At 33.3% G+C, this 11,360-nt stretch overlaps 2 protein-coding genes and 1 long non-coding RNA gene across 5 annotated transcripts in view; 1 reads left to right on the top strand and 2 right to left on the bottom strand.

Moving 5' to 3' along the window:
- Positions 1–375: 375 nt before the first annotated feature.
- LOC106751558 lies at positions 376–2,176 on the top strand. Its single transcript, XR_001375068.1, has 2 exons — positions 376–459; positions 1,950–2,176. It is a non-coding gene; the product is annotated as an uncharacterized LOC106751558 (long non-coding RNA).
- On the bottom strand, positions 458–5,802 carry LOC106751557 (S1 RNA-binding domain-containing protein 1). The gene is made up of 3 exons (XM_014632459.1): positions 5,598–5,802; positions 2,986–4,833; positions 458–2,043 (listed from the first exon to the last, which is right to left on the bottom strand). The coding sequence occupies exons 2-3, from the start codon at positions 4,828–4,830 to the stop codon at positions 1,273–1,275; spliced, it is 2,616 nt and encodes an 871-aa protein (XP_014487945.1). The 5' UTR covers positions 4,831–4,833; positions 5,598–5,802; the 3' UTR covers positions 458–1,272.
- A 1,762-nt stretch (positions 5,803–7,564) lies between these two features.
- Positions 7,565–11,360, bottom strand: part of LOC106751535 (SURP and G-patch domain-containing protein 1-like) — a 7,565-nt gene continuing 3,769 nt past the window's right edge. Inside the window, exons 4-9 of one of the 3 annotated variants that reach the window (XM_014632450.1) lie at positions 10,373–10,554; positions 9,955–10,295; positions 9,210–9,534; positions 8,999–9,083; positions 8,788–8,917; positions 7,565–7,724 (exon numbers count right to left, since the gene is read on the bottom strand). In XM_014632450.1, coding sequence (XP_014487936.1) covers positions 7,698–7,724; positions 8,788–8,917; positions 8,999–9,083; positions 9,210–9,534; positions 9,955–10,295; positions 10,373–10,554 — 1,090 coding nt within the window. In that variant the 3' untranslated portion in view covers positions 7,565–7,697. Of the gene's footprint in view, positions 7,725–8,180; positions 8,394–8,787; positions 8,918–8,998; positions 9,084–9,209; positions 9,535–9,954; positions 10,296–10,372; positions 10,555–11,360 lie in introns of those variants that run through there. The other 2 variants (XM_014632436.1, XM_014632443.1) reach the window with 2 other exon arrangements.

Genomic DNA, 11,360 nt, shown 5'->3' with positions numbered 1-11,360 from the left:
TCTTTGCGTGTTTCCCCATTTTTCATACTGTGGGCCGCTGACGGGCGTCCCGTGGCTCGGACATTCTCTTCGGAGCCGGGGAGGGAAATCCCCTCGTGCACACCCTATAATACGGCATATCTGGGGAGACTTGGCCGGTCCAGCTTCCCGGGTCTGGAGTTTGGGCGAAGTTTGGGCTTAAAAAAAAACGCCCTGGCGACCGTGGACGGGCAACGGGATCCGTGAGGAACTTAACTTCGAAAGGTTCGGTGGGACCTGGATGATTAAACGTCAATGTTTTCATTCAGCTGGTGACATCCGGTCACATGATACGGGCTTTAGGTTTGCGTATTCGAATGTTTGAAATCTAATTACTTCTGTTTAAGGTCAAATTGTTGGAATATGTAAATGTAAAGAAATATACTGATTGGTTGATCAACTTACTGCTTAAATTTGGGAGAGTTCCGATGGTCCACATAGGTGATGGGCTAATTTAATGTAAAATTTTCTAATTAATGGTCCAGCGGAAAGACTAGGCCGATGTGAGTGGGTGTTTCATAATTTAATGGAAAATAAAAATTTAATGGACCGTATTTCCATCAGCGTTTCCCTGCTTAAATGCAACGAAAACGACTCATTTTTTTAACGAACAGACAATGAAAAATGGATAAACAATGTGCAGCGGAAAGGTTCCTGGGGAGAACGAAATGAGCCACCGTTAACCAGTGTGTTTCAAAGATGGCGAAAAGTAGTGAAATAAAATGACACATATGTGATTGAATAACTCTATATATACAAATATCTAAACATTGTCTTCGAATTTCACTTAAAAACTGCGACGAATTTTTGTCCCAATCCAATAGTATCAATACTCACTCGGCCTAGTCTTTCCGCTGGACCACTAATTTCGAAAGGCAAATTTAATGTTTCTTGTTTACTGAATATACTCTATACAGATATATGTGAGTGCATGTGTATGCAAAAACAAACTTCCAATCTACGTTGAAAGTTATTATATATACACATATATATATATATATATAATTGAATACATTTTCCTTAATAATTAATAATAATAATTAACAAAAAAGGAATAAGGCATTATTTTTGTATTTAGTTTAATAGTTCTGATTATAGTATAAAATGAGTAAAAAAGTAGTTAGCAAACTTGATATGTTAATAACGTTTCTGACACCATTAATAGGTCTCTTATGTCGATAATACGTTACACGATTAATACTACGCATTATTAATATGTTCAACATGTTTGCTAATTAAAATTCATACAATTATCTACAATATTTTCATCAATTCAAGACTTATTCTATTACGATCTCGCTGAATGGATAATATTTTTACCGCTACATGTTGTCCTATACATAGAGTCTGATCTTTTAAATACTTAACGTGTATTAATCCATTTCTACCGACTCCTATGTCTACAAACACACCGAAGTGTGTGACATTTCGTACAACACCGTTTAATGTAGCACCGATGTTCAAATCATCAATACTTTGCATATTATCATAGAACAGCGGTTGATTTAATATTGAACGTATATCTTCGTCATTTCTCATAGTTAGACCTTTAACTATAATTTCTATCGTAGCTTTGTCGGTATCAAACTGTACAGCTAATTCTGAGTAGCTTGCTTTCGCATACAAATTTATCTTTTCGATAAACTCTGAAGTACCAAGATCATTCAAATTACATTGACAATGTTCTACAAGTTTATCTGCTATTATGTACGATTCTGGATGGATCCACGTTTGATCTAACAAATTTAACTCGTCCTGCAAATTCTTTGGTTTCTTCTTTGTATTTTGATTAATTAATGCCGTTTCTGGTAAAATTCTTATAAATCCTGCACACTGCTCAAACGTCTTGTTGCCAATGCCTTTCACCTTTAATATTTGCGCTCTATTTTGAAACGCACCATGCTTATTTCTCCACTCTATGATATTTGCAGCTTTGGAACTTGTAAGACCAGCCACTCTCCGCAGAAGACACTGTGAAGCTGTATTGACATCGACTCCAACAAAACTTACAGCTTCTGTAATCACCTGTGATCAATAACATTTTGACTACCGAATTTTTATTAGATCTAAAAGATAATTAATTTCTAATTTTTATATTCATTTGCAATTATGATTAGTACAAAATGTGATTTAAATTATTAAACAAAATGCAACTTTATTAAGTGCGCAAATTAATCCGGGGCTTTTTTGAAAAAATTGAACCTTTATTAACCCTTAGCGAACGAATGCCGCCATATTTGCGACATTATATTTGCGAATATGGCGGCATTCGTTCGCTAAGGGTTAAATAAAAATAAACATATTAATCGATTAGACAATTGACGAATCCCTTCTCGAAAAAAAGATGGCGGCTTTGAGTCGATAACATCATCAAAGTATTTTCGGACCTCTTCCATACTTTTAAAATATATCAGTCAAGTGGTATTGGAGTGATCGGAATATATGGTAAACCGAAGGATTTTCGAATTCGATGAATAAGGAGAACTTCCCAGCTTAACGAATAAATGATATCCTTCGTCCCTATTGCGACGTGCGGCTGAGCGTTAGAGAGAATTCATGTCTTGAAAAGCAGAAAAGCAGAAAAGTAGCAGTCAATCAGAAGTCGCGCTGATAGTTGACAGTTTATGCTTTATCTACCGCTTACTATCAGCGCGAGTTCTGATTGCTGCATTTCTGTTTTTCTGTAAAGGTGTGAATTCTCCCTTATTATGTTGACTTCCATGGCTAATAAACGACCATTTCTTCTCTATTTCGTTGCTCAAACGTATGAATTGTCGGTAATACTTGGCATTAATTGTTTGACCAGATTACAGCAACTCATATTTTTTCTCCTTTTTTCAGTACGAGATTTTGATATCTTCTTTTACTTTTCTCAGGCTGATATCTCTTAATTACTTCAATTGATTTATTGCTTCTCTCTCGTATTTATTTATTGTTATTATTATAAAATATAAAAAGTTCACTTACTTCGTTTAGCGCGTTCATTAATTGTTTCTCAGGAAGATCATGTTGATACATTCCAACTCCTAAGTGCTTTGGATCTATTTTAATTAATTCCGCTAGTGGATCCTGCAGACGCTTTGCTATGGAAATAGCTGATATAATATTTACATCAAGATTCGGAAACTCAGATTTTGCTTCAGGACTACAACTATAGATCGAAGATCCAGCTTCATTGACAATGGTATATGTTACATTCAAGGAGCCGAACGCCTTTGATTTTATCACTTTTTTGAGAAATACTTCGGTCTCCCTACACGCTGTAGCGTTTCCCAGAGCTAATACCGTACACTTATGCTTTTTTACTAACTTCACCAATACATTAACCGAATGTTCATAAGACGTCTTGGAACTCGTATGCGGATATATCACACTAGAATCGAGAAGATTACCGCATTCTGATACAACAGCGAGTTTACATCCATGATTGAAACCTGGATCTATACCAAGGATAATTTTACCTCGGATAGGAGAAGCTAGAAGCAATTGCTTAACATTAGCTGCAAAAACCTCTATGGATGCCGTTTCTGCTCTGACTTTCATCTCATTTTTTACACGACGTGTTACTAGTCGCTTAATCAGATATTTATAAGCATAATCGACACTTTTGCCAAGTAAATTCATATGTAACTCTGTCGCTTTCACTGTGAGTGCATAAAGTGACAAACAATATTTCCTGAATGCTTGTTCAAAAGTCTTTGGAATAACGATTTTTACACTGAGGATCTTTTTCGATTCGGCCCGGTTAATAGCTAAAATTTGATGCGGCTTAATGTTCCTTTCAGTTATTTTAAAATTGAAATACATCTCGTACTTCTGTTTGTCCACTATATTTTTATCTTTCAAAATTTCTTTTGTTTTATATTGAATTGTCTGTATTTCTATGGCGGTCGTTTTTCGCAAAGTAATAACTCTCTCGAGAATTTCCTTATTCTTGCTAATAAGGTCTGCTATTATATGCACAATGCCATCTTCTATTTCTTCTTCGTTTCGTAAGCCTTCCTTTTGTTTGTCTATGAAAGATGCTAACGGCGGTATTTGTTGCCCTTGCAAAATGACATCGCTGATTTCCCACAAGCCTAATTCTCTTGCTTTGTCTGCCAGAGATCGTTTTGCTGCTGGTTTAAATAAAGAATAAATATATTCGAGATCGGCGAGACATTTTGTAGATGTTATAACAGAGTGAATTTCCGGCGACCACTTCCCCAATTTGTCGATTGTTTTGATAATTGTCGCAGCACGATGTTTAATAATTTGGACTTCATCGAAACTGTTTTTAAGGGCTCTCAATTTGTCCGGTTCCATAGATCCGGTCATATCTCTCCTGTATCGTGTGATAAAAGGCACAGTGTTGTCCTCCTTAAAAAGTTTCACTACATTTTCCGCAATGTTTCTATCTATATTATTGATCTCACTTATGTAATCGACGTCTGTCCACTCCATACATCGTGTAAGAGTAGGATTTAATTTTATGTCGGTATTTATGTTTGAATCTTTCTTCTGCCTTTTCTGTAACGCTTCCATATCAAAATTAGTAAATGACACTGCTTCTAGCTTCCGTTTCTTTTCATTAGATATTTTTAAATTTTCTTTTTTAGAACACTCGACATTTTTGCTTTGTGCATTTATCTTTGACGTCTTTTTCATTAGCTCTATACTCGTTTTAATTTTCCTTTTTATTTTATTTTCCACCGCTATGTGATTTTCATTCGTTGATTTTAAAAGTATCTTATCGTCATTATCATCCGAATCTGATAATTCAATGATCAATTCATTATATTTATTTCGTCCCCTTTCCATTGTAGATTCCATTGTCTGTCAAATCAATAAATTAATTTTTTATAAAGATATAAATAACTTAAAATTATAACTTTCCATTGTCATACACTACTTTACTCTTTTATATTATTTTGTCTATAAATTTTTTTAACGTTACATTTTATCAAATACAGATATGAATACATAATTGTCATATTAAATAGTGTGTATACACAGTATGTCGAAAAAGAAACCTGACTTTAATTTTCTCGTCAAAATTAGCAACACCATTAAACATCTGAAGAATGATATACATAAATAATATGTATAATAATGTATAAAGCATTTTCTTTCATTTCTCATTGAAATAATAAAATCTATATTAAAGTAACTCAAAAAACATATTAAACAAATGTACAAATATATAATTTTTGGCTATACAAATACCCAAAAATAGTTTTAAATATGATATCCTTAACATATCTTAAATTGAGACATAAGATGTCTTGAAGATAATAAAAACATCTCAATAATATTATGATATATTTTACGAATTTTATAACATCTTTTATATACCTCTGAAATGATATAATGTATGGATTATATAATGTTATAATTTCGGTAATTATTTAATTTAGCTACATCAGCACATATTCGATTGAATGAGAAATTATTTCTCATTCAAAAACATTTTGCGTATATGTGTTATACGGTTCAGTGGAAAATTATAATTATTAATGTAATGTTGCTATCTGATGTTTAAAGAGTGTCTTTTAAATTAAACTTAAAATTGCAATAATTAATTATAATAAATATTTTACCTAATAAATAATATACGTTAAAAGAGATGTAAACATAGCCTCAGCATCACAACCGCAAGAGTTCTCGTACACGACTGATGAGACCAAATGTAATCCTGACGTGGAGCAAGTTCCGAAATGTATGGACAGTAGGTCTGTTCGTTTTTGCTGCACCGCTGAACTAGTGCAATAAGTTGAAGTAAGGAAACATGAGGTCTGTTTTTTTTTTTTTTTCGATATACTAAAACTGAACTGAACTGAACCGCACTGGGAAAGACTAGTACAGAATAGTTCAGTTCAGTGCCTAAGTGCAATGAAGAAGTCTGTTCGTTTTTGCTGCACCCCAGAAACGCTAGAGTGTAGTAAACAACATGGCGCATCACATGGCATTATTTGATTCTTCTGACGAAAAAGATTTTGTTTTAATACAACCACTATTATATAGCAAATTTATTAATAATTTATAATATTATATTACCCTACCGATCATAAATTTAAATAAATGGCAAAATATAAAATAAATATAAAATCATAAAGATATCTTGACATCTTAAATTCATCCTTGTGGTATGTTTGAACATTTCTGCTGTGTATGTGTGTGTGATGGTATAATATTAACAATTTTTGAAAATGAAATAAAGATGTTTCACACATTTCAATATAATGCAAGCCACATACCTGATAGAGACTTTTCGTATAAATTTCCGTTACGCTTACATGCACTTCCAAGCTACACTTTCATGCACTGCACTGACTACACTACCTCCTGACTCAGGTCACTGAACTGCCTGCACTACATGCTGTTGCACTGCGAAAACGAACAGCGTTCATGACGTCATTCTCGATAAAAAGAACGCTTTAGTGTAAACTCCTTGCATTGGTGTGCACTAGTGCAGAAAGTGTTTCGAAAAAAAAAAAAAAACAGACCTATATACTTGTTTCGCTTCAACTTATTGCACTAGTTCAGCGGAGCAGCGAAAACGAACAGACCTATTAACAGTACTATTCTCCCGTTCCGAAATATAATTCATTATACTGCAAGATAGTATTAAGGAGCATTCACACCTTGACAGAAAAGCAGCAGTCAATTAGAACTCGCACTGGTAATCGACAGTTTCTGCTTTTTAAACTAGCGGCACATGATGCTTGTTTTCGTGCTGGATTGTTTGCTGGGTTGAAATGCTGCGTTTTGATTGGTGTATTATCATCCCTTTTTGAAAATGCATGAATCAGAACGCAGTATTTCTATCTAGCAAACAATCCAGCACGAAAACAAGCATCACGGTGCAGCTGGCTTGAGCGAGTTCTGATTGGCTGCTGCTTTTCTATCAAGGTGTGAATCCTCCATAAGGGATAATTTATTTTTTAGTTACTGCATGTAATTTGTACTACTAACACGTTTAGTATTTAAATAGTAATGTAAATATTCCTCAGCGAGAAATGACTCATCGAATCGACATCGACTCGATGTGCATTTCTCACTAGCTCGAAGTAATAGGTCTGTTCTTTTTCGCTGAACTAGTGCAATAAGTTGAAGTGAGACAAGAATATGTTTTTTCACCTCACTTAATGCATTAATTCAGCGGTGCAACGAAAACGAACAGACCTAATATCAACAGAAAATGGTGTTAGAGATCCACTCGTAGGGATTTCTTGGAACCAATAGTGTGCGTGTATGTATGAGCGCGCGCGCATGTGTGCATGTGTGTGTGAGAGAGAGTTGATAAATGTAAAAATAACGATGAAACTTTCATGTTTATTAAAAATTTTCGTAAAGAAAAAGTCGATCTCTCATATTTACCAAAGAATTTTTAGCCAAGAAAGGATATGCAATATTCTCTACGTTAACAAAAAAAAAAAGAAAAATTACATAATCATCATTATAAAAAACTTATCTATATTGTTAACATATCACTAATTTTATTCGCGAATACACATTGAATATCGTCAAAGCCATATTTTGACAGTACGATTCAAGGAAAAACAGGGACTTTATAAGAAATATATTTTAAAATGAAATGTACAATTCTTCAAATATACAAAATAAAGACAATCTACTATTTCATATAATAGAAAGAACATGTTTAAGATAATAAATTTTTCTGGCATCATTAATTTCTTTTAGTAATAAGGTCTTCTTGGGTTATTCTGAAAAGAGGAAACACAATGATCGAGATAGACATGTGAATATTTCAGTCCGAACATTATTAGAGGAGAAGGTGGTATTATAGCCTCTCTTAATATCTCCACTATTAGATAGTGAATTTTAATGTGTGATTATTTATGAATTAATAAATAACTTATTTATTAGCCCGCTGTTACATAGTGGCACTAATACACTAATAATAGCTGACATTTGTTATAATGCATTTTTATTTTTATGTATTTCAAAATGATTCCAAAGTACATATTTCAAGTTGTGCAAAATTAATCAATAGCATAATATTTTGCTGTGTTCCCGTAATAAGGAAAAAATTCCAAGTAAATAGTCAAAAATGGTTTTACTTACCTTGATTTAAAATTATAATTTTTACAACTTGGTAAACTAAGTTCTCATACATATCATATAGACATATCAGCTGTGTTTTAATCAAAAGTATACTATCAAATGTAGATAGAAAATAACATTGTCCCAACTCTCCTTGATATCAAATCTCTCTCATCTTCCCTACTGATAATACGACCTCTTTTTCGAGGTTTTCAATATCGAAGTAATTATTCAATAAATTGATTCTAATCTATCTAGATCACTGCTGCTCTTCTATCTGCACTGCTGACCTTCTGACAGATTGTATCTTCTGACAAGTAAGTCAGTATCTACATTAAAAATTAACGGTTATATTCATTGTTATTTCTTCTAAGAATTTATTTATTTTGAATACATATATAATTTTATGACAAAATTATCTGTGTTATTTTAAACAAAACCAATTTTTTAAATCTATTTTAGTTGGAGGTCACATCCCTGTTTCTCTAACCCATTAAGCAGTGTCGTTACATTTTTATAAATAACGTCCAAAGTAATAAATATTTCATAACTTTAAGTCTAGAATCGATTAAACGACACTTTGACGAATATAACGAATATAACCGTTCAGTTCTCAATTTAAAATATTGATTGTTGACGAAGTTATTGTACAAAATATAAATGCGGAGCCGTAATACCACCTTTCCCTTCATGAATTATTTTTCTAACAATCATAGTACTTACTAATGGATTAGGCCTAAATCTATATGCGAGCATCATTCTTTTTCTATACGCGTCAAATTCATCATCGTCTCTGGATACACCATCCGGTCTCTCAGATCCTAAACCTGCACTATCGAGCCTATTTGTCGCCCTGAAATTATAAAATGATTAGATCAAAGATGTTCGAGAAAGATTTAACATTAAAAAATAATATATGTAACAAAAGATTTACTTATTAACTGGCTCAATACGGCCGCTACCTTCGCTACCCAAACCTTGTCCTTCACTCCATCCAAGCTTTTGTAACATTTGAAAACCTATAAGTAAAGAAATATTATACAGGATTCTGTAATGACAAATGAAAACAAATCCAACATTTTCTCATCATCACGAAAGCCTCAGATATTAGATCTAACCTTATTTCTTATAAATAAATAACATACCTATGTTATCTTCCTTTAATTTATATTCCTTGTAATCGCTCAAGTCAGGCTCTTTCCCTTGCTTCACGGCGTTATATTGCTCCATAAATTTCTTCAGCTCGTCTGGTGGTAGAAAATCGCCAATGTGGTGTTTACCTTCCGCCTGCGCTGTTAATTCCTCAGCCCACATTTGCGTCGCTTCCATTTCAGCGGATCTGAGTTTGTGTTCCCATGTACCACCTTCCGTCTCTTCGTCACTGTCGTACTCGTATTTGTGTTTTCCTTGCGCCTCCAAACGTTTCACTTCCTCCCTCTTCCTTAAGAGATTTTGGTACAAAATATTTATCTGAAACGTATATACACATAGAAATAGATTATCTAATGAAAAATCAGTGTTGAATTTATACATATACAGGGTATCTGAAACTTCTCGGTCAATCGCTAGTGCGAAGGTAAAACGAGTTGAACTGAGCAGAAAAGTTATGTACCATTTTGCAAAATCCGCAATAGTTAATGAAAAATTAATTATTCTGTGTGAGCTAACGAGCGCATAAAAAGCGACAATAAGCTGTGATGATAAAAAAAACTGATGTATGGAAAAATTTTACTCTATACTTTCGATTTATTTTTTCGTGTAGGATCATCCCCTCTCTGGTTGTACCGCTAGTTTACAGGACATCCTGTATGTAGCCACAATATTTCTAGTAAAATTTTTTTAAAACTTGTTACATTGGTTGGTACACAACATACGACAGCAGCAGCATACCTTATAATGATCCTCTGCCTTTTTCCATTGTTCTTCGCTCAGATCGAGTGTGCCGAAAGTTTGTCTCGCATAATGGATAAGTGCCGGGTCGTTTCGTGAAATCTTTGTAAGCATCGGATTCTTCGATTTAACATGCTGCCCCTTGGGCGGAGAGGGTATTATAACAGCAGGTTGTCCGATTTGTCCCGGTATAGCTATACCAGGTTGCGAAAGTGCAGCACCTGGTCTAATATTGGGAGATACATTTGTTTCTGTAACGAGAATTTTAATGTCCGCGTCGCCCCAACGACTACGTCTTCTTCTTTTGCGTTCCTCTTTATTATCGTCCTTCGGTTGATCTACTATGCAAAAAACGACGCATATTAAATATAATCGTGTAACTAATACCATCGCTCGCGTATATTCGAGTCTCACTCACCATATAGCGTATTGTGCTTTTGAGACTTATCCATGTTATCATCATTGTCACTAAGTGCTTCCTCAGGACAATACAGTTCAGCACCACTGTTCTTCTTATCCTTATCTGGCTTCTCGGCGCGTAATTTCGAAACCAATCCCCTGTACTGGAGATACGCTGCACTTTGCTTTTGGTGCAGAAACCTTGATTAAAATGATACTTAAAACGCTGTCTATAACATGTACTCCTAGATACAATACTTTCATATAAAAGATGTAATGTTAATAATGTAATGAAAATAAAATTTAACAGTAGAATCAACAATTGATAACCGTACGTAATATATAAATATCAAAAACTAGAGAAAAATAGTACGAAATTATTAAAGTGTATATATTCCAAAAAATATTATAATTTAAGAAACGTATGCAATAAAGTTTTTTTATGTAGCACTGAAATGATATAGATATTATTTTATTTTCAACTAATATTTGTATTAGGATTTCAAATCAATCTTATATAACATAGAATTTATGCGTAAAATATTGTATCAACAGAAACAGAATAAATGTTAAATAGTTTCACTATATGAGAAGAACTTAACATTTACGCTAAAATGTGGGAATTTGTATGAAGTGTATGACGTTTTAATACTATATATGGTATAAATAAACTATATGAAAGAATCAAATTCCTCTATTAAGGCTTGATTATTTCGCTGTAGCCATTTTAGTTTATAATGTCATGAGTGAGAAGTGACAATAAATTTTTTGCATTATGAAATTTTATTTTTAGTTTAGTTTTCNAAAAATATAATAATTTCGTAATCCTGAAACCTGCAAATTATACGGCAAATTGAATCTGTCCAATACGTCAAATAAAACATATCATTTCTCGCCTATAATGTCATAAATCTACATGGCTGCGGCAAGATAGCCGAACCTTATTAGAGAAATTTGATTTTTTCATCTAGTTTTTAATATATTAAAACAAAACGTCGTAGAGAAAA

Source organism: Dinoponera quadriceps, unplaced genomic scaffold (assembly GCF_001313825.1).
Source record: "Dinoponera quadriceps isolate SergipeBrazil2010 unplaced genomic scaffold, ASM131382v1 scaffold46, whole genome shotgun sequence".
Taxonomy (NCBI): Eukaryota; Metazoa; Arthropoda; class Insecta; order Hymenoptera; family Formicidae; genus Dinoponera; species Dinoponera quadriceps.
This window is presented reverse-complemented; position numbering and strand designations above follow the sequence as displayed.

Bases quoted from the DNA above. Each gene is read 5' to 3' on its own strand.
- LOC106751557 (XM_014632459.1), bottom strand. From the start codon at position 4,830: ATGGAATCTACAATGGAAAGGGGACGAAATAAATATAATGAATTGATC. The intron at 2,044-2,985 runs GTAAGTGAACTT...TATTGATCACAG, and splicing joins TAATGAACGCGCTAAACGAA to GTGATTACAGAAGCTGTAAG.